At 44.5% G+C, this 23,515-nt stretch overlaps 1 protein-coding gene across 2 annotated transcripts in view; it reads right to left on the bottom strand.

Moving 5' to 3' along the window:
• Positions 1-23,515, bottom strand: part of LOC138581423 (cytochrome P450 2D17-like) — a 669,998-nt gene that overhangs the window by 123,929 nt on the left and 522,554 nt on the right. The window contains exons 8-9 of one of the 2 annotated variants that reach the window (XM_069652739.1): positions 9,014-9,155; positions 6,654-7,021 (exon numbers count right to left, since the gene is read on the bottom strand). In XM_069652739.1, coding sequence (XP_069508840.1) covers positions 6,843-7,021; positions 9,014-9,155 — 321 coding nt within the window. In that variant the 3' untranslated portion in view covers positions 6,654-6,842. Of the gene's footprint in view, positions 1-6,653; positions 7,022-9,013; positions 9,156-23,515 lie in introns of those variants that run through there. The other variant, XM_069652740.1, reaches the window with a different exon arrangement.

A 23,515-nucleotide genomic window follows, 5' to 3' on the forward strand; every position in this document is an offset into this window, starting at 1 on the left:
TTTTTTGTGTGTGTTAATTTTGTTAAAGGTAAATCCATTCGTCTTGTGAAATTTGAGTGGTTATGCAAAGCCAATTTAATGAAATGTGTATATTTCTCCTTCTCACGTTAATTTATGTGATGTACACATCACATTGCGTTTGTTGATGAGTCCCCCCTCTTTAATATTTTAGAACTTGACTACTGGATTCACCAAATTCGGATACCTTACCTGCTGCTGCAGCCTATAAGCCCCTGCAGGCGCTGCTGTGATCATCCAAGGACCCCTGGATCAGGCCACAATGAAATCCAACACAAGTGCAAGTCCTGGAGCCCAGGCACTGAAGTAATTTCACTTAACTACTTCATCTCTGACTCCAACGCCTGCGTCGTCTGCAAAATGCAAGGTTAGCAAACCACGTGAAACGATGCTGTTACATTGTAAAGTGCCGCCGGCGCCACCTGCCCAATGCCCACTATATCCCCCGTGGGCCATGGCCCGCCCCGCCCCGCCTCCCCCATGATTTGTGTGGCATGTACCTTTTTTTTTAAACCTTTTTTTTTCAATCTTAATGAAACCTTGCATCTCCCAAGATGAAATTCCATCCAGGCGGCCGCGAGGCCCCCCTGAGCACGAGGCCTGGGGCAGTTTGCCTCCCCTGCACTCCCCTCGTGATGGCCCTGTAATCGGGGGATAACAAGTAAAAAAAAAAAGCACCCTGCAGCGTCAGCATTGACCCACGCAAGTGGGAGGAACTGACGCTGCAGGGACAGAAGAGAGACTGCGGTACACTTCACTGTGTGTCGCTGAAAAGGTAAGTGAATAGGTGGGAGTGGGGGCGGGTATATATGATATGATAGTGAATTCATATAGCGCTTATACACAATGTGTTTCAAAGAGCTTTGGAGTATGGAGATGAAGGGCACAGTAGTCTATGTGATCACTGCGCGGCGCCATAATGGGAGTCGGCAATTTAATAGTCGGCATTATGGGCGGCGCAGTAATCACATAGATTCAAATTTTCCATTTGCACTATCCTAAAGCAAGATGGCTACTATCCACCACTGACCTGACAATTTTAAAGAAATAAAACACAAATCTTTAACAAATAACCCATCGCTAAAACACCCATCCACTATTTTGATTTGGGTTATTTTCACCAACTGCAACTGTACGTAATATGGTGTAGGCGTAGGACTAGACAGCATGGAAAATCAGTAGACCCTTCTAGAGGTGCACCAATTAGTGCATTGTACTTGATTTGGCTAAAGGAAATTCACTGCCAGGTTGGTCTTGGTTGTAGCAACTGCTGAAACAGGGGTTTGTCTCTGTGTGGATACCTCTGTCCAGAGATTGCAGATTTGCTTGTATGTCATGTGTTGCAGCTAGATACCCCCAATGGACTATTTAAACAGAATTCTGAATTAAGTGTGCATTTACTCAAAAAGGTTGTGTTTGTGCCACTAAAATGCAGATGAAGAGCTATGTGTCAGTAGTGTATGTACGCAGACTATTCAACAAAATGATACATTCTTGTGAAAAGAACAGCATTGACGTTTTTAATAATTATCACATCAAAAAAAGAGGCATATGCAAAATGGTACAGCACCTATATCTGCACAAATATTGTGTGGTGATCAGCTGCCAAATGGTAGATGGGTCAATTAGGGAAACAATGATGTCCGTTACTTGGATGGGTCTTCCATACACACTGGACACCACTAAAATCAGCTACCAGTGCGTTACTTAGGACTGACTGTCTAGTTGTCTCTACAGCACAGAGCATAGCTGAACTACAATAAGATTCAACAATCACAGGCCTGATTTTGGTCGGAACCTTTGGTCCACAAAATTGCAATAAGGATTATGCTGGAGGCAAAGGACAGGAACTTGTGAAGCTAGAAGGCGTGAGAGTGTATGTGTGTGTGTGAGAGAGAGAGATGTCTGCTAAAGTGAAGTGTAAAAGAGGTTGTATAATGTATTACACGATAGAATTTGGGGGCATTAAGCTTTACATGGCCTAAAACGATAGTAACCGGTCATACAAGGATGCACTTGGCATATGATGGCAATAGGTTTCCAGGTGAACCTGTGCACAGCATAAGATCTGGGCAAATGAACCTGTACATAGCATAACATTGCAGTATCTAGAGACATATGATATGATAGGTTATTTATAACGCGCTTACTACCCAGAGGTTTCTAAGCGCAGACCCGGGGATCAAACCCGTGTTGCTCTGTGTCGTCTTGTCTCCAAGGCGAGCACGTTGCCGCTGAGCTATCCTCCTGAGACATATGCTGTATATGACGGCAGGCTATCTGCTCTTGCACAATTATTTGAAGGTGACATGTTTCTCACCTTTGAAAAAACCTTCAGATGGTTTGAAATTACTTGTTTTCAATTTATACAATTAAGGTCATGTTTTCAAGTGAAGATCCTGCTTTGTAGTTTGGCAATTATCCAGAAGCTCTATTTTGTCACAGATAACACTTCCTCATGTCTCACATTATTAGCAACATCTTTATGTCAAGATCGTCAACTTGGATTGAGCAGTCAGGGAGACATGGGCCTACTGGGGTTTTGACCAATGTGAATATCGTTATCACTTACATTGATCTTTGACATCTACCAGTTTTCAAGCTACTCAATGCTTCACACAATGTAGGTCATATCTCACACCCATTACACTTAATCTGATCCACCAATGCATATGACCATTCGATAGAAGATGAAAGACACTAAACAGAAGAACCCTCTCTCATGAGCTTTATTTATGTCCAAAAGTTTATCAATATTAGTCCGGAATTTAAAAACAATTTCACAAAATATTTCAAATTGTTGTGGATTTACAGAGGAACAATTTGTGTTGGAAGCATCAGCATTCAGTCTCTATTGAGAAAAACAATGTTCTTTCGACTGGATGTTCCGCCCACGTATTCCTCATCTTTGATATTCGCAAATCTGCTTGCTTTGGATTTTCTTTTCATAGTATCGTGGCTCTCGCTTGCCTCTGTACTGTCCTGGGCTGTGACGTCGATGCGGGTATACGTAGCTCGCTTGCTGACCTTTGCCTCAGTTCTAGTTTTTTTCTCCATGCTCTGCCGACTTAAAAGGGAGAATCAGATGTTGAAAGAGAGGAAGCTGTTAAATCACGGAAATTCTCAGCAAGCAAGAGGGGAAGAATTGGAGGGCGATGAGGAATATGTGGGAGGAACATCCTGTCAAAAGAATATTAACAGGGGTAAGTAATTTGTTCTTCGAATGGATTATGTCCTCCCAGGTATTCCTCATCTTTGATGCACTCCCAAAGCAGTCCGTATAAGAAGGTGGGTCCTGAGAATTATTACTGATTGATGCTGTGCAGTACAGCTTTGCCAAATCTGTCCTCCTGACCTGACACAGAGTCCAGACAATAGTATTTAGTGAAGGTGTGTAAAGATTACCAAGTTGCCGCTTTACAGAAATCTTGCATGGGCACCCCTCTTTCAATCACCAAAGAAGTAGCCAATCCTCGGGTGAATTGCACCCTTAAGCCATCAGGCAGGTCTTTGCCGGCTATTGAATAGCATTCTGAAATGCACAAGATTATCCAGTGTGAAATAGTCTGCTTAGTGACAGCTAGCCCCAATGTATGGCCTGAGTAGCATATAAAGAGTTGGTCATCCTACCTGTGGAAATGTAAAAACATAAAGCCCTTCTTGGGATCTCTCCTCCTCTTTAGAGGGGTGAGGTTCTGGATAAAAGGTAGTTAACACTTTTTTGTGCTAAGTGAATTCAGATACCACCTTAGGTAAGCATGACGGACGCACCCTCAACACCACCTTATCTTTAAAGAAGGTTGTAAAAGGTGGTTTGGCAGAAAGAGACTGCAACTCACTCACTCTACAGGCCGATGTTATTGCCGTCCAAGCCTTCCCTATCCTCACCCATAGGGATGTGCTCCACTGCTAAAGCAATAACATACCACAAGGTGTGGGTGTACTTGGCCAGGGCACAAGTTGCATTACGTGATTTGAGGGCCATTCTGCTGGAACTGAAAACCCTTTTACCCAAGGTATCAATCCTTTTGCCATCCCTATCTTGTGGGATAGATGGATAGGCTGTAGCCTTTGAGGATGACATTGCTGCCCGTACCACCAAATTCTCTGACATTGGGTGTCTGCTTAGAAATTCAGGGTCAATAGAGGCAGCACTGTATTTTTTTAAAATTCTTGTTCACTGCAAGAGTAGAGTCTGATTTGAACCAGTTCTCCAATACCCTTGTCCTCAATGCAGTATGAAAAGGTAATACAGGCTCTCTTGGGGGTCCATTGTCAAGGATGTCAGTGAGCTCATCTTTTTCTATTATGGCTATTGGCTTTCCACATCCTAGGTACAACACATCGGGGTTGGCAAAGTCTGTCTCAGGCGAAGCGTCTAAGCCACTCGCCTCTTTTAATGTCTCAACCAGATTCCTCATCCTGGATTTCTCAGAAACCAGTTCTTCAGGTATATTAGGGGTACCGTATTCATAGCCAAAAGGCACATCTTGATCCTCCTCCTCTTCAAAAATGGATTCATTGTCTTGGAAAAGTCAGATTTCGACCGAGGTTTAGAAGACCTCAATACCTCGACCAAAGGTTTGGAAATCTTCGAAGGTGCTGATGGCATTGAAGACATTAACGGAAATGATGGCTTAATAGGCTTCGACAGAGGCTTCGACAAGGGCTTTGAATACACAGGTACAAGTACCTTCTCAGCAGTCTAGGAGGAAGGTTTTGACTTCTGCCTGTGTGGAGATGAAGACTCCTTCAACACTTTTCGAGGAGACCTACCTCCCAGACTCATTAGGCGCCCTCCCCCTCTTGTCAGACGCGGTGGGCTGAGACGTTTTCTTGGGCTTTTCAGGAGGTGCACTCCGAGCTGCCTTCTGAAATACCTCCAGCATTTTCACTCAGAATCTTTCCCAGTCAGTGGGTGACACCGACCTACTTGGGAAACAGACTCCGCTGTCAGGAGAGGAGGACAAAGATGAAGGCGATATCTATGGCGTTGCTTCTTTGATTTTTTTATGGATGGAGAACGAGTATTGAGATCTAGATCTCGAGCACTTTGGGTGTTTTGAGCACTCTGTCTCCAGGGAAACATCTCTGGAGACGTCCGAAGTCCTCCTTTTTGAGGGTGGTAACAGAAGGGGATTTTGACCTGCCACAAGTTTCCCCTTCCTCTCTCTCAAGGTCTTCACTGTCATTGACTGACAGGAGCCGCAGTCATCAACTTTGTGTCCACCCCCAGTCACTACAAACAGATTCAATGTGGGTCAGATATGGACATTTTAGCCCAATGATTAGAAACACTGCTTGAGTGCCGTCTTAGGTGTTGACATAATTAAGTTTCATCGAATAAACGTAGCTGAGGCGAAGAACCGTCCGAACCTTAGTAGCATGCAGAAAAATGAAACTAAGGCAACAGTTGCTGCGTACTTATACCACTGGCGAGTATCAAAGATGAGGAATACGTGATTGCAATAGTTCAAACACTCATAATGTATCAATGGATTGTGATCATGTTTCTACACTGGCTGCACAATGAAATTTGAAAGTGAAAAAATACATTTTGTGTGACTAAACTAGACAAAGGGCCAGAGTCTAAAAAATGAACCTAAATGACAGAGCGCAGAGGATGGGATTTTTTCATTTGCATTAATTTTAGAAATGCCCAGGTCATGTTATTCCCAAAGGTGACCTGCCCATTTCATTGGGGCTGGACAGCAGCACAAAAGATTACTGGCCAGCCACTTTGCATGCAATAGTGGTGGGGGCATGCTCCTGACACTGGGTCTCACCATGAGTTGGGCCTTAGCCCTTAAATGCGGCGGTAAGGCTATTAACGCCAAATTTAAGGGTTGTCCCAATCATGAGTCAGGTGGTAAGTCAGAGTTTTACCTCCAGCTTCTTGCTGGAGGTAGAAATGTCCCTTACTGTGCGTTTTTGGCACTGTTATCGCCGGAACAATTATCGCCGGTGGTAATAGCGTCCACCAACCCCATTGGGGACCCAGTGGGGAATAGGAACTTACTGGTGTACCGCTACTTGTGATCCAGCACCAATCGCACCAAACCGAGTAGGAGTAACTCTATTTGCGCTGGCAGTATCCCAGCGGTATTACGCTGGGATACCGCCAGACTCCTGATGAGGCCCACTATGTTTTATATGCTCCTAGCACCCAGCCAATGTGAAATTCTGTAAAAAAGAGAAATTCATTTCTATCTTTGTCTGAAGCACAGAAATGAAAATGAAGTAAAACGGCTTGGAAATTAACCTCTCGTGTATTGTGCTGTCTCCTGTACCTGATCCTTGATTTTTGTGCATTTCAAAGTGCATCCCCGTTTTGCACTAACAGAGTGAAACAGGGCATTTGAATTTGCTGATCAAAGATGCACCAATTCAGATGCCCTTTGTGCAATGGGAGGCACCTGTTTTGGCGCAGGTGCACATCTCACCACTTGCTCCAAATATAGCTTTGAGAATCTGGCTCAGAGATGAAAGATGAGCAATACTTGGCGACCTGTTATGACCTACTCAGATTGATTTTAAGATTATAGGAGTTTTGCTTTTTTCCCTCTTATTTTGGAATTATCTTTTTAATGCTAACAGTTAAATTAAACCTTATGCAAGTATATTACATAACTATATTTGATTAGTTTAGTACTTTTTTATTTTTGTTTTTCTAAATGGCATCAGTACCCAATACATTGTAAAACGACAAGCCTGTTCATATAAAGGTCTCTCCTCTTCCTTCCAAGGGCGAGGATCCTAATCAAACAGCATAGTGAGCTAAGCTATGGGATATTGGAACAGGATGGGCGAGGGTTCTCCTCAATTTATCTCAGCTGGGCACAGATCTGGTATGGGTGTGGAGCCTGTGTTTGCGTGAAGACTGGATCCTCTGATGGCCTGGCCTGTTTACTTGGGATACTGAAGGTGAAACGCTGAAGTAGGGCGGTGAAGAAGAGGAAGAGCTCCATCCTGGCCAGCTGCTCCCCCAAACATACCCGGCGACCTGGGGAGAAGAAGGAGACATACTCTGTGAAAAAGGTAGACTACCCTTTTCAAGGATATTGTCTTGAACTCACGACAGGACATACTGTAGTACCGTCTAGTACATAATAAATTGCAAAAGCAAATCAGCAACAATGAAAATGGACAGAGGTCAAACTGATGCTCTAGGTTCAATCCTTCTGCCTTCAAGATAGCAAAAGCATCGTGGTGCACTATTCAATCCAGCTTAGTGCCGCAAATCAAGAGGCTCTCTCTCTGTGTTTAGACATAGCTTGGTATAATGCATTGTCTATGAAATGGCAGGGCTCGTGCCTTGGACTGGAAAAGCAAGTATGGGTTGTACGGTACAACGTCCTTTCATCGCCTGCATTTTTATCCCCTGGCATTTTAACGTGTATATTAAAACAAATATGCTCATCAACTTTTTTAGGGGGGGTGGGAAAGGGCAGATAAGGCTTTGGTGTGTATGGAATAGCTAAAAATAAGTGTGGGAGGGAGGCTTTGGGGGCAACCCCCTCCAGAAAAACACAAAAAAACTGATGTGCATTTTCATTAGAATGTACACATTAAAATGACAGGGGATGAAATTGCAGGCAATTAAATGACATAGAACCTGGTTGTGGAATATGACACTACCTCTTCATAGGACTGATTGAGCATCCAACAGGTACTCATATGAGAAGCAGACTTTGTAATGGAATGAGGACACAACTGTATTCCCATTACAGTGTCTTTGTGGCCCCAGCTGGCATCACTCCAGTATATTTGGAATGGGTGCACAAAATTTACAAGTGTACCATTCTGCGAAGGAGACTCTGTACACCTCAACACCTGGGAAAATCATGCCCAGATCATACGAGGTAATTGCAATGACAGCTGCCATGCTTTTTCATAGTACCCATTACTGATATTGGCCAACATCTATTCGGATTATCCTCATGGAGCAGATTTGGGCATGCACACCTGGGGACACCAAGGTTCCCATTCCTTAGTCTGCTCTCTGTCGATAATGAGAATACACTGTAAAGTCAACCCCGGCCATGGAAGCGGGTGCCACCTGGGTCTCTCTACCGGATTCTTCAGCTTCATCTAAATTAGGCTCTTAATTTCATATAACAATGGAAATGAAGAAATGAAGTGGGCCTGGTGGTGGCACTTAAATTACTGTGTGGTATGCATCCTCGTCCCTGAAAACAAGAAAAATTGTGCTTTTTTGTAGTGTAAAACACAGAGATCTGACTCTGTGAAATACAAACAAAAGGGTTGCTTGTTTGTGTACAAGCTGGCACCCATCAAGGACTTTTACATATGCCGTTTTCGTAGCGTGGCTTCACGGCCCCAGGACAATCACCAGGTCTGTTTCTTTGAAGCCTTATCTTTTATAACTGGGCTGGGGTAGGCACAAGTGTGAAATGGAGAGTGCTGATGGCTCCTTTCTCTGACAAGTCATAGCTCACTGGAAAGCGGCCAAACAGTGTGGTAATAATGCATGCACACTCTAGTCACAAGATACTTGTAGAAAACAATTCTGTGATGTGAGAAAAATAGGGCAATACACAGATGTCAAGATGCCTTGTGCAGGTAAGAAATGTGCAAGCATCAGGGTTTTGTAATTGTTTTGTGCACTCCTTGATTACGGGAGTAAGAGGTGTTTAAAATGAATGTTAAAACAACGAAAGGGGGTGTTTTAAAAAAAAATGGAGACAAGCATGGGTACAACTTTAGACTGAGAGTGCCACCATCGCAGAAGGGGGTAGGTAGAAGGAAATTATAGGTAGAGGTGGGAAAAGTCTCTGTAGAACATAAAACAGGCCAACAAAATGTCACATAGGACCAATGAACAGCAAACTTGCACATATAGATCTGTATAACAGTTGGTGTATGCAATTTCATTTGAACATAGAAGCACTTCTAGGGTGAAGTATCGAATTTATTGAAAAACAATTGCTCGTTATATTGTACTGTGCAATTGATGTACAGTGTTTGTATTTACCTGCAGAGAAGGGTATGAATGCCTCTCGCTTCATGAACTTCCCATCAGCATCCAGGAAGTGTTCTGGGTGGAACTGGTGCGGCCTCTCCCAAACTGTCTCATCCTTCAGGACAGAGGAAAGGTTGATGAAAATGCTGACTCCCTAAAAAAAGATGGCATTAAACCGATGAAGTCAGATGAAGTCGTTGAGTAAATGCAACACACGATTTTCATGTCAGTGTTATTTATACTTTTCTCCAAGGGCAGTGTTAAAGAAAGGTTTGTGATCAGAGCAAGGGAAACAAAGCTTATGTTCCTGTACAGTGCCAGAGGCAAACATGTCTTCAGCATAAGCAGGCACTGTTAGGGTGGTCAGGAAAAGTCTCAATGATGAAGAGGGGGTCATGTTGCGCGCGCCATATTTGTGACTGGGGATGCAGCAAAGTTAGTGCAATGTTGCAATTTCATATGTATCCAGTGAAGTTAAATGTGAATGGGATATGTTGTTAAGTGTTACTTTGTGTTTAAGTTGATAGATATTAAATCTGCATGCATGTAGAAAGATTAAATGCCAAAAATGTAGAATGAAATGTAAACACACGATTCAGACATGGGGTGCTATGAAGTGCATAGAAAAAGGGAAACAAGGAGTTTTTCATAATGCGCATGTAAGGATGAGGAATGGTCATAGCGAGCCCAATGTAAAGACAATATGACAGGTATAAAACATGCATGCATACTGATATACATACACAGGGAATTCATAAATCTACATGTAGTGGGCTTTTTTTTACAAATGATTAAAACACAGCAGTCAGGCGACTTTTAAAGTGACTTTAAGAGACTGTTTTTGTGGACTTTCAGTCCCAGAGGATGGGCAAATGAGTAACTACGACCTTAAGCAGATGGTAAGCTCAGCTAATAAACCTACAAGAGTTTATGGCCTGGCAGTATCGCAGAAAGCAGATGTAATCTCTTTTAAGGGCATGAGAGCTTGACAGAGAGTTCCAGCTATTTGTTTTGACCAGCAATAAACATGGGGTGAAGTACTGCTCGATGCCACAAGTAACCGATAGTCAGGTGTTTCGATTGTTATTCAGGATATGCAGTGCATGTTGAAATGGTAGTCGTTAGATTACAATTTTCCAGTGACGCCAAAGCAGGGGAGATGGCTATCGACAGTTTAAAGGTAACCTGTTTATTCTGTTCTCTCTCTCTCTCATGTCGTTTTAAGTATTTGTGCAAACCATATGCAAATTACATTTAAGATGAAGAGATCTTAGAAAAGCTGGGATTCGTAATGAATTATGTTTGTATACAAATGTATACAAATGTTTAACTGGTTGATGATGTCATAACCTACCACAGACAAATCCACAAGAGGGGTGTGCTATGAATATTATCTGAAGATGGTAGCTATGATAACAATGGGCAGTGGGAATGGACGAATTAGAGAAAGATAGGATTTCTTTGTATAGGTTTTGCCCAATCACATGTGGGGGGTGGATTTTAACACAACATATGGGAGTGTTTTAATTGTTGCAAAAATGTATATAATGTGTCAAGTTATGTGGTTCAGTGAGACTTGCGTTAGTTTGACTCGACAGGTTCATCTAGCTCCTCCTCGGACAATTGTATGATATACTTGCTTTACATACAAACATGCTCTCACTTCTTAAGTGGTGGACCTGCTTAGTTAAGGTAATTAGGTGCACATCCATACATATGGTGACCGACAAAGGGAGCGCAGGCTTTCCGACATGTTGGGGTCTACTGTCCGCAAAACTCAGCTGCAGCGCCTCGCTGCGGGACCAGTCTTCAGTGCATGATGAAAAAGAGAGGTTAAAGGGCCATCTGGCCCCCGGGGGCGTGGCACTGTGGTCCAGCTGTGCATGACCAATTGACGGAGCACCACATCGCAGCGCTTTGGGTTATGTAAGTGCACTTTTGGGGAGTAAAGCAAGAGGGGAAATAGGGAGAAAAGGGGTTTTCTTTGATTTAAGAGGTTTTGTTAAGGTAGAACTGGAGTGCGTGCGTGGAGTTAGCTCAAGTTACGGGGACTGAAAGGGCTGAATGCTTTGAAGGAGTGAGTGAACCGCTTTACGATGCAGTTCCTTTGTATATATTTTTACTTCATTTTTTATGTTAGAGGGGTGAGGTTGTATCCTACCCAGCATGCCCATTGTGAGATCTGTCCTGATACCCTTCAGTTTGCTTGTCCAGTTTGCTGGAGCCCTCATCTATAGGTGAAGTGGCATCTTATGGTAAGTCCACCCGTAGATACCTTCCTGAAGTATACCTTTGGCACCCTTCATTTTGTATTGAATATGTGGGCGGATCCCTTGCCTCGCTTTTCTTGGATAGTCAAAGTAGTGAAGGGGAAACTTCCTGTAGTCAGGGAAAGACGAGATGGTAGTAAAGAAGACTGTACCAGTGATGAAGAGAGCGAGAGCAGAAGAGTGGTAGTGAAAAACATTGCGCTCCTTCTATGCTTGACTGAAGGAGACATCTCGGAGATATTGGCCGGCAAGTGCTTTTTTAAAAAAGATGCTGTCCTTTGTGTAGGAGTGAGAAGTATAATTAAAGTGAATAGCTAAGTGAGGTGATTGCAGTGAAAGCGAGTAAGGTGAACAATTGTGGGGGAAGATTAAGAAACCAGGAATAGGGAAAAGGGGGGTTCTTAAGGTGGAAATGTTGTGCCATAAGGTTTGGCTTCGATGTTATTTTTTGTGATATCATTTTGGGTAAGTTGGGTTGGAGTATGGAGACTCTGCTGAATCATGTGTGTCTAAAATATCATCAGGAATGGTGGCAGGAAACTAAGGGTATGTACAATTATTGGCCTACTGAGGGGACCTATGATAAAGGGACATTGGAAAACCTGCATACTTTTTTTTTTTTTAACGACAAGGCACAAGGGCTGAAATTTAGAGAATCGGTTAAACATCTTAGAACTATGGAGGATGTATGAAAAAAGTGGGCCGGCTCATAGTATTAAAGTCTCAGAGGCGGGTGCAGGGATTCCTTCCACACTGCCCCCACATGGGTGATATTCTTTATGGCCCGCAGAAGGGTATACAGACCCTGTGTTTCAACCTTCATTTTCCGCAGCGGCCACTCCAGTGGTTGCGAGACGGACACAGGAAATGTTTCCATCAGCTATGATTTCTTGAAAATGGGATAGCGAGGAAAGTGGAAGGGTAACTCCTTCAATGGTTAGGGCTGTAGGGAGGTAGAGAACAGAGAGCCGGAAGGAAATAACTCCCCCCGACTGCTAGGGTAGCACAGAGATTAAGGGTGGAGGAATGAGAAAGAGTTAGGCCGGCAGTTAGAAGAGCAGGTGAAGGGTTGAGAATGATGCTGAAAGAGGAGATTATGTCATATACTGCTAGGCTAGAAGATAGGTTGCGAAGGGCAGTAGAGACACAGGAACAGCAACTGAGGCTAGCTGAGGAAGAGGTAATGCTGTTACTGCTCAGAGAAATGAAGAGCGGGAAGAAGTGAATAGACAGGCAAAGGACATAGTGGAAGGAAGGTGGAGGCATGCACACATTTTTGTTAGGTTGGATTAATCGATTATCAAAGAGGTCAATGTGGATGTGGAGAACACAAATCTTGCCATGGGTACAGGGTTTGAGCAGGGAGAATGGGAGCCGGCACCCTATGGTAGTGCCGAGTATGCTTCCGTGCCTGTAAAGGTGTCAGGGGATGTAATAACAGGAGTAGGAGATGAAGCGGATTGGGAATCAGATAGCAAGCAGTGAGAGCAGGGTGTAGCTGCCCTACCTCCCACTCCAGGGGCATCCACAGAGAATACACCATGGAGTCTTAGGATGCACCAGGGTACTTGCATGGCTGTAGTAAGTAGCAGGAGAGAGATGGGGGAAGCACCAGTAAAAGCAGGTGCACCTCAGTTTCCATTGCTACAGAAGGGTCTTGGAAAGGCATATTATGTCCGATGGTCGCACATGGACCAGAATAATTTGATGAAGACTCTCCCTTCACTCACTGCAACAGCAGGGAAGTGGATTCATGCATTAGTGAAACACACCAGCTGTGTCATGTTGGCCATTGGGGACACACAAATGTGCATTCACGGCTCTGATGGGCGAGCGGCGAGACAGGCTTTGGAGGAGATGGGGGTATCCGGGAGTTCAGTTGGATTCAAATGCTCATAATGAAGCAGTTTTTAACAATTGCAGGGTGCAGGTATAGGGGGCTCTGCGGATTATGTATCCCGATACGCCGGATATAAATTCCATTTGAACAAAAGTAATGAAATTGCATGATCCTGCCGCAGACATACAATTAATTCAGGAGATATGGAGGGCAGATACAGGAGTAGCATGGTATAAGAATGTGGCAATGTTTTACCACATGCTAAAGAAGGAACTCCCCAAAGAAGTCCAGCACAATCTAGATAAAGTAGTAGGGATAGAGGCCAAGAGTTGGCCTGAAATTCAGGCACACATTGTGCATTTTTGTAAAAGTAGACAAGAAAAGAAAAAGGAGTGCATAGAACAGGCACAGAAGGCAGAGGTCAAGCTTGTTCAGGAAAAACTGGCCAAGATTTGTTTGGAAGGAGCAGTGATTACTAGGTCCATGGAGGGACAGCAGGGGCAATTGGGACAACAGGGATATGGTGAATCATGTATGACACAAGGGTGGATGGGCGGGTATGCCCCTGGTCCAAGGCAAATTAGAGGGTTTCTGAGGGGTAGAGGAGAATTTCCACAGGGAAGTGGGTCATTTTGCAGGTTTGGAGGAATGGGTCCCCGGTTTAATGCCCAGGGAAGGGGGTCATTTGGCAGGTTCAGAGGAATGGGTCCCCGGTTTAATGGGCCAATGGGAAATAACTATGGAGGGTTTTATGGGATTCAGTGTTAGTCGTGTGGAAGGATAGGATACGTGTCTTGAGATTGTCAAGACAGGTCACAGTATTTTAATGTGGGAGTTCAACAGATGCAATCCCTGATCCTGCCATATGCCCCAGGCTCTGTGAAATCACAGCAGGTATGGGTTGAACAGAACCCAGCGACTGGGGTTGCACAGACCTATGGGATCCCACAGACTATGCCAGCACAGGCACCGGTACAGACATGTGAGAAAAATCCCTTACCCCAATGCACGATTACTCATTACACTGGAGAAAGTGTTTTTAGAGGGAGTCCTTTTTCGCTCCGTGGTGCTAACATGTACCAAGAGTAGAACAGCCCGCAGGGATCTCTGATGTGTCTGGTCCTGTCCGTTACCACTGTGAGAAAGCTGAAGGTATCTTACCCGCTAGTCCCCGGGGGTCTGTCATCCAGGTGGCCAGGACACGGCCATCACTATTGGATGCAGTTCCTGGGGGTGGACCAGTGCGGGAGGATCACCTGAATGAGGGATCTTCGGGGAATGTAAGTGGGACACCGAAAAGGTGAGACGAGGTGTCCCCTTTCCTCTAACACATTTTCTCCATTCTACCAGGTAGGATACGTAGCTCAACCCTCACCCCTTTCCCCACACGAAAATGTTCTCACAGACCATTCATCATGAGCAACAATGAACTAACACCAGAGCCGTATACCTGACATGTCCCAACACCCTGGTCATAGAAGGTAAGGCAATTACTAATCATTACACACACCTGACTCCCATCACACTTCCCCACATGGATAAAAGGCAGAGAACAAAAGCACACTTTGAGTGAGGAAAAGCACATGAGGAAGCAGCAGTTCCAAGATGGCGATCTAACACGAGGAGAAAGGCGACAAGACCAGAGAGGGTTGCAAGGCGGAAATTGCCCTTGACCTCTAGAAACCGTTACTTTTACGAGCCTTGGAAAGTGAGAAGCCTAAGACCGGGAACTGACGCTGATCTATCCAACAGAGTGCATCAAAGATATCCTGGGCGCTCCAGTGTTGATAACCCAGGCCGGGAGGAGGGATTGCCACCGTGGTACTGTGCTTGGCTCCTGTAAGAAAGCTGCACCAGTAAAAGCAGCACAACCAGTAAGTCGGATAAACCGATACAAAATCAGCTTATGTTTGAACCAAGGTTGCAAGCAGCAACATTGTATAAATAAATCCACAAAGGACAGTGTTTGAAGTGCATGTGATGAGAGGCGCAAATAAGTGAAAACTAAGGAGTGAATGTATTTTGAAAAGGCCAAATAAGATACCGGGTGCAGAGTGGACTGGTGCCATGTGGGTGCTCATTCGAAAGTCTCTGTAAGGTATTCAACTGAATTGCAACTGCATTGTGAAAAAGGGAACTTTGTATCAAAGTGGTCCTGCAACGGGTCAAAATAAAACCTGTGCACATTCAAATGTTTTCGATAAGTATACAGAATGTTTGTTTGTTTGTTTATTCATTTGTTAAGCGCACCAGACTCGTGAGTAAAAGGGCGCAGTGATATGGAGATGCAAGACTTACAGAGTTACGTATACACAGGTTACAATATTTACATAATAGCACGATATACAGTTTTTACAGGAATACAGGATATATACAATGTACAAAATAGGACGAAGAAAGGAATAACCAGTGGAATTAAATAAATGATCAGTAGGCATTGTACAGAGGATAAATGTGCCACATGGGGCCCTTTGTAGGAAACTAGGCTCCCGTGTGGATCACAATGCACAAGGTCTTCAGAGATTAATGCAAAGGTTAGTACAGTAGTCCGCTGTTGCTGCAGGATGACCCAGTCACTAAGGAAGTGGGCAAGTCTTCTAGGAGTGGTGGGAGACTAAGGATCCGTAGCAGTGAAATGATTTATTAAATTTTTCCTGAAATGTAGGTAAGTTTGGTCCGCTCTCAGCTCCTGGGGCAATGAGTTCCAACTTTAAGCTGCCTTAACAGTGAAGCTGTTCCCCCCAATGGTGGTTAGCTTGTATTTAGGAATAGTCAGACAATTAGTGTTTCCAATTCTAGTAGGTCTGAGAGAAGTTCTTCTCTGGAGTTTATCTATGAGGTAGCTAGGGGCTGCGTTGTCAAGGGCTTTATGTGTCAAGGAAAGCATTTTTAGTGATATTTTGTTAGATGTGGATAGCCATTTATGTTGACGTCCCAAGGAAGAGATGTGAGTTTTTTTTATTTATGGCTAAGGCTGCTCTTAGGGCGTTATTCTGTAGTGTTTGGAGCTTTTGAATGGTAGATTTGTTGGCACCACTGTAGAGGGCATTACAATAGTCGATTCTGGAGAGTATTAGAGCTGTAGCCAGGATCAGACAGCTGTTGTCAGAGAGGAACGGTTTACCAGCTACAGTGAACTGCAATTAGTCCGAGCCCGTCGGAGGGAGACTAATGGAATGTGAAGAAGGGATCTGAGCCCGACTGAGGGGGATCCGGGGTGAACCGTGAGTTACCTGAGAAGGAATAAAGGGATCTGAGCCCGGCTGAGGGGATCCAGTGAGAGACACCCAGATCATATAAGTATAACAAAAAAAGGCTATCAGAATCAAGAGACTTTTATGGAAAAGAGTCTTGAGCACAGAAGGCCCCGATGCTGGAAATGGAACTGTATCCTCGTGTCCAGGAAGCCAGAGTGTGTGCTTGGCTCGAGTGAACCGCCTTGCCCGTGCTGATAACGTGGGGAAGGGAGGCCAACGGCCGAACAGCCTAACATATCATTTTGTGAACACTTCATTCTTTCCCCCACACTATTTGTAAATTAGCTGTAAGGATTTTCAATCATTGTTTTAATATAGGCCCTTTTATTTTGACAAGACTCCACTAGGACTGTATTCCTTTTATATGATGGTCGTTGCTTGCTCGCATCTTAGATTTCGGTTTAGATAGTCGTTTATCAGACCCCTTTGAAAGTTCAATAAACACCCTTGAACTGTGATCACTTGTGTCTGTCTTACTTGGATACCATGTCTTTCCTTACACCACCGATCTGGAAGAGGAACCACTGGATGGTTGTGCAGGTAGGTGATTGAACGTTCTCATTCATGGTCGATATGGGGACCACAAAATCTAGCATTAAGGATGTTGAGTTCCCCTCGTCAGGTAAAATGATGGACACACATGGATTCTCTGGGGATATCCTGCTGGTTCCATAAACTGAAGATCTACATATCAAGGTAGATAAACAAAATGTATCTGCTCATTTCTTGTATTGTCCAGATACCCCAGCCAATCTTTTGGTCGGAGATCAGACATGGCAGGTACTGATGGAGATTAAGTTTCTGCCTGTTGTGGTGCAGGAGGTAACACCAGGCACCTTTGTCACAATTCTCCTAGAGGCAGTAGTGATCAAGAAGAACATGGTGGCTTAGGCACTGATGAGGAATGCAGAGAGTGGAACACAGATCTGTGAACTGATTCAACCTTATTGCTAAGGGACTTGTCTGACAAAGAATTTTTTGAAGACACAGAAGAGATGGTTTTTGAGATTGGGGTGCTTTGCCAGATAGCGATAGAGCAAATATGAGTACCAGAGACCATGATCATCGTTAGACATACATCGCCACATTAGAAAGAGGATTTGGAAAGTGTGTCGGACCATTTATGGACCAGCAATCCTCATGATGTGGGGTTTCTAAAGAGTATTGGAGCAGTGCAAATAAAATTGAAAAGTGTTGCGATATTTCCAGGAGTTAAGCAGTACCCGAAGTCTAGAGAGGTGGACAAAGGGATTTACAGGACCATTATGGCGTTGTTGAAGCAAGGCATAATACAACCTTCTGTGTCCCCATGTAAAACGGCCATCTACCCTGTGAAGAAAGCAAAGGCGTCCAGTTGGAAGTTGGTCCAGGATTTGCGCCCCCTCAATAATATTGTTGAGGCAGAATTTCCAGTGTACCAAATCCTGCCACCATTCTCTGTAATATCCCTACTGGGTCGACCCACTTCAAGGTGATTGATTTAAAGAAAGTATTTTTCTTGGTTCCCTTAGACCCAGATTCTCAGTACCTCCCTGCGTTTACCTATCGTTGTCAGAGATTCAAGCACATAAGGTTGCCCCGGTGGTACTGTGAAGCTGAGTGTTTTTAACAGGGTGGTTCAAATGGATTTGGGTAATTTACATGTGTCCAGTAAAGTAATCCAGTACGTGGTCGATTTGCTTGTCTGTACCACTTCAGAAGAGCAGTGTCAAGGAGATTCAATAACGCTCCTCACCCTGCTTGCAGAGAATGGGTACAAAGTGGACAAAGACAAATTGCAGTACTGGCACACAGAGGTAGTATATTTGGGGCAAGTAATATCACCCGCAGGAAGAAAGGTTATGCCGGAGAGAGTCACCGCTGTTCAGAATATGCCTCAGCCATTCACTGTGAAACAGTTTTTGGGGCTCTGTATCTATGGTAGATCATGGATCTTTGACTACTAGTTACGTGAGGCCCTTACTGCAGGGACTTAAGGAATTGCTGAAGGAAAAGTGGACAACAGAATGGTGTGAAGAAAGGGTGGCTTGCTTCTGAAAACTCAAGGCTGCGATCAGCAATGCTCCTGTCTTGAAGACCCTGAATTACAAGAAACTATTGTATTTATTTTCTCACTGAAATGGGCAGGTGATGACAGTGGTCCTGACCCAGCAAACATTGCCAGGCCACAAACCTTTATCATATTATAGAAGACTCCTAGACCGAGTGGTGCAGGGGCAGTTACCTTGCGAGAAAGTTTTAGTGGCAGCAGCTTTTGTAATTCAAAAGTCTTACACCATTCCCACGGATTGCCCGGTGACATTGAACATGGAGCCTGCAGTCTTTGCGATCTCGGAAAAATCCAAGTCGACTTTAATGACCCAACGAGTTTCCAATTCCAGGTACATGGTTATTTCATCAAATGCATTGTGCAGTGTCACTTAGTCAATCCTGTGACATTTGTAGCCGAGCCAGTGAAGCCTAATGACATTGTTTATTATGCGCATTGTTCATTATTGTGCAACTTATGAGGGAGAAGAGGAAGAAAGGACAAATGGTAAGGAGGATGCCCTGGAAGGAGGTGAGGTATTTTACTTTTTGTTGATAGGTCTTTAACAATTAATCAGGACACTGGTGAGGGGCATACGGGTACTGCCATTGTGGGCCTTGAATACCAGGTCTGATTGAAAAAAGCGGTTGGCTTTGCATTACTCTGCTCAAACAGCGGACCTAGTGGCACTTAAAGAGGTGCTAGAAATTAGTAAGCGGAAGGCAGTCACTATTTATTCTGACCCTGCATGTGTAACCGTGGCTGTACATTCAGGAGAGAAGTATGTTTAGGGGATCTGACGGGAGCCCTGTCCAGATTGCTGCGTTGCACCCAGACTAATCAAAGCATTAACCCTGTCCACAGAGGTAGGCCTTGTAAAGTGTGCTGCGCATACTAATCGTACTAACCCCATAGTACTTGGAAATGATGCCACAGACAGTGCGGAGAAGGAGACATTTATATGAAATTTACAGATTCCCAAAAAACACAAGCGGTGACCCAGCAGGTACAGTTACCAGCCCCATATACTGCAGTCCCTGTGCTTCAAATCCTAGAGATGCAAGGAAAATCACCTAAAGGGTAACAGGAGCATTGGGCAAAGAGAGGATGTGCCCTCTCACCCACAAATTTGTTGTGTATACAGAAGTTGAACGGAAAGGTAGTAATGCCTGTAGAGCTGCTTCTTGTGGCTCTAGAGCAACTACACTTCCTGTCACGTACTTCTCGATGACAAATTGCAGCAGAGCTCCAGAAGGAATAGTTCATACCGAACCTCCAGGAACAGCAAGTACATATGTGGAGAACTGTATAGTTTCTAAAGAATTCAACCCTGGAAACACCATGTGGTCAGTAAGAGGAGTCTTGCTGAAGCCTTCTAGGCCATTTCGGGAGCTCCATATCATCTTGTGGATATGTGCATGAAAGATAACCAGTAACGGCACCTCATTGTGGTGGTTTGCCCATTCTCCCGGTGGCTTGAGGTTGGTCCCTGCGAACACTCTGATGCTAAGTCTGCAGCAACATTTCTGGTGAGAGATGTATTTCCACAGTGGGGAATTTGTGAGGTCTTGAAATCCGAAAATGGAACCCACTTTTTTAATGCCATGTTTACATAAATTCCTTACTCTTGGGAATCAAGCACTGGTTGTGCTCTGTGTACCACCCACAGGCCAACGGTATCGCAGAGAGGTTAAACAGGCTCCGTAAGACCCAGCTGCCCAACATGTGCCATGATTTGGGAAAATCATGGCTGCAGTGCCTGCAGTGCTTTTTTATTTGAGAAATCAGCCAGGGAAAGATCACCACCTCAGCCCTCAGGGCATAGACTACACACACCACTCTCACCTGCATGCACTGTATCAGACACATGTAAGATCACAGAGGTCCTAGGTGAGGAGTTTAGGGAGTACCTTAGGACTTTAACCAAAAGTGTTAAGATTATATCTTCAAAGGTTGTGTCTTCTCACCAACAGTCTACAGGCGAAAGCGGCAAGGAAACGGATGATCAGCGCAAGCAACCACTTTTTCCGGGTGAATAGATCTACATATGGACATTCGTTCACCGCTGGAAGGAGCGACATTTCCATGGGCCGCACAGAGTGATTTATGTAACTCTGACTGCTGTGATGGTGGAGGGCAACAAGAGCTGGGTGCACCTTAGAGATACACAAAGAGATACTGGTATCCCTCCACCGGCACAGGCTCAAAGTTAAGTATACACTAAGGATTCATGGTTCATTCCAGTGGAGAATGGGGGGGTGCAGATCCAGGAGGTACATTTCTGTGTTTTAAACGAAAAAAGAAGAAAATGTGAATTTGTATAGGATGATTGTGTCTATATGTTTTGTGGTTCTTTTGTCATCATGTTCGAAGATAGCAATAAGTATGGGTATAGCTGGCTTACAGTTATCTAGTTTCACAGAATCTAAGAATATATTACTAACGCCAAGAATAAATGTTGATGTTGATTTCTTGAACAATGAGGACGATTAAAATAGACCCAAAAGTAGATGCTGTGATGATCTGTGGGTCAAGGGCATGTATGCAACACCGCCCTCATGTAGCTGTGGGGTTTGTGCATCAAAGTGTGACACCAATCTCCTGCAGGAACAGTCCTAGAAAGGGTACTTGGACTTAGTCCTGGCGCCGGTGGCACCAGGCTCATTGTAAGAATAGGCCTGAGGAACTATACACCATTCAACATGGAGGGCGTAGTCTCTGGAAGATCCAGTCAACTCAGAAAACTGCCATGCACGGCAAGTGTAGAGGTCCGCTTGTCGAGCCGAGAGAAGGAAACGCAAACCTTGCACTAAGCTGTAACAGTGATCCTGATCAATCACCAACAACCATCTAGGATGCACGCCTTGGAGGCATATGTAGACAGTGGAACCATTGGTAATTACATAGACCAGGAACTGTCGAACAGGATAGGACTTCTCCCTCTGCGAAAAGACAACAGCAGAGAACGCCACAACTGTAGACGGTACACAGATATCCTCTGGCCCAGTGACACATTGTAACAGAGAAGTAACTCTCCTTTGTCAAGACGGCCACCTGGAAGACATTGTCTTCGACCTCATCAATGCCCCCCAATTTTGAGTAATCCTGGGAATACCATGGTTAGAGATCATAATCCTCAAATCGACTGGCGCACAAAAAGTCTGACCTTCTCCAACAAATGTGCTCAGTCATGCTAAAAGGTGGGTTCTCTTCATCAACAAGAGCGAAAAAGACTTCCACCTGCAAAAGAAGTGATGTTGGGCTTAAGGAGTACGTTACCGCAGGAATACATCGATTTTCAGAATGTTTTCCAAAAGGAACAAGCAAACACGCTACCCCCTCACAGGCCTTACGACTGCCAAATCGACCTCATTCCTGGTGGTCAGATTGCAGTCGTATATATGCCTTTAAGGATTAGGAAAATCTCCACTTAAAAACCTACCTGGACCAGTATCTTTCAAACAGTTTTATTTGACCATCCAAGTCACCAGCAGCCTCGCCCCTCTTTTTCGTCCCAAAGAAGGAGGGGGATTTGAGAACTTGCCCCTCATCCCAGAATTGCTGGACCAGGTCAAGGATGGTCAGATTTACACCAAGCTAGACCTCCGAGGAGCGTACCACCTAGTAAGAGTCAAAAAAGGAGACGAGTGGAAGACCGCCTTCCGTACTAAGTACAGACTTTTTGAGTACCAAGTGACGCCCTTTGGGCTATGTAACGCTCCCACTGCGTTGCAATTCTTCATGAAAGCTGTATTAAGAGAACGACTTGGCGTCTGTGCGTTAGTCTACATAGATGATATTCTGATATACTCAGCCACCGAGCGTGATCATGTCACCCACATTAGAGCTGTCCTGGAAAAACTCTGACAACACCGGCTCTATGCCAAGTTGGAAAAATGCTTCTTCCATGTGAAGGAAGTCGAATTCCTAGGATTTATCCTTACTCCACGAGGCATTTGAATGGACACCCACAAGGTGAATACCATACTTAACTGGCCATCGGCAAAATCCGTAAAAGGAGTTCAGAGTGCGCTCGGATTTGTGAATTTCTACCGCTGTTTCATCCCCGGATTCTCCCATATTGTTCATCCAATCGCATCACTACTCCGTAAAAACCGGCATTTCCACTGGTCTGCAGAAGCTGAGGAGGCCTTCCAGGGCCTGAAACAAAAACGTACTACGGCTCTGATACTACATCACCCTCGACCTGATCTTCCATACGTAGTCGAAACCGATGCCTCCAGCACAGAAATGGGAGCAGTATTATCACAGATGTATCCAGAAACCGATCAATTACACCCAGTCGCGTTTTGGTCGCACAAATTCACCGTCCCAGAGCTAAACTATGCAATAACAGACAAGGAGCTCCTAGTCATTAAAGCAGCATTCAAGGCCTGGAGACATTATCTCCTGGGAGCCAGGCATAGAGTCACAGTGATCACAGATCATCGCAACCTACAATACTTGAAATCAGCAAAAGCCCAGTCGTCTCGTCAACTTCGGTGGGCGCTATTCTCCCGTGACATCGTACATAACAGCCACACCAGAGCCAACACACTGCTTCCAAACCACGCACTTGCATCAATTTGCCTCTGCAGAAGAAAGAGAAGGACATTTAAACTCGGACAGCAACCACAGTGATCTAGAACTAGGTCACACATAAAGGACACATAAGGAAAGGACGCATAAAAGAAGGATTTACCTGGGTTCTTGAACATTCGGACGCTAACAAGCGCATAAAGCACCAGCAAGAAGAAAACCCATAGCAAGTGGAAACTGCAGTCGTCACCACATTGGAATTGTCTAATCTGCACAAGTAGTCAAACGAACCAGTGGAGTAACTCAGCTTGTACAGAAGCAAATGCACCCCTGCTGAGAACAAGCAGGACGCAGAGTGTGTCTACTAAATACATAAGGAGCAGTCCTGTTAGGAAGAAGGAGAGAGGAATTCGGAGAGACAGAGAAGGACCAGACGCTTCCCATGAAGCAGACGCCCCCGCAGAGACCAGGTGAGAGTAACAGATGCACATGGTTTCGCAACAGATTTATGGTACAGCCACATGAGGAAAGTTGGAAGAGAGAGATCTGTGGGATTTGCTACATTTGCTCTCTCATCCC

The sequence above is a fragment of the Ambystoma mexicanum genome, chromosome 3p (genome assembly GCF_040938575.1).
Source record: "Ambystoma mexicanum isolate Mex_15411 chromosome 3p, UKY_AmexF1_1, whole genome shotgun sequence".
Taxonomy (NCBI): Eukaryota; Metazoa; Chordata; class Amphibia; order Caudata; family Ambystomatidae; genus Ambystoma; species Ambystoma mexicanum.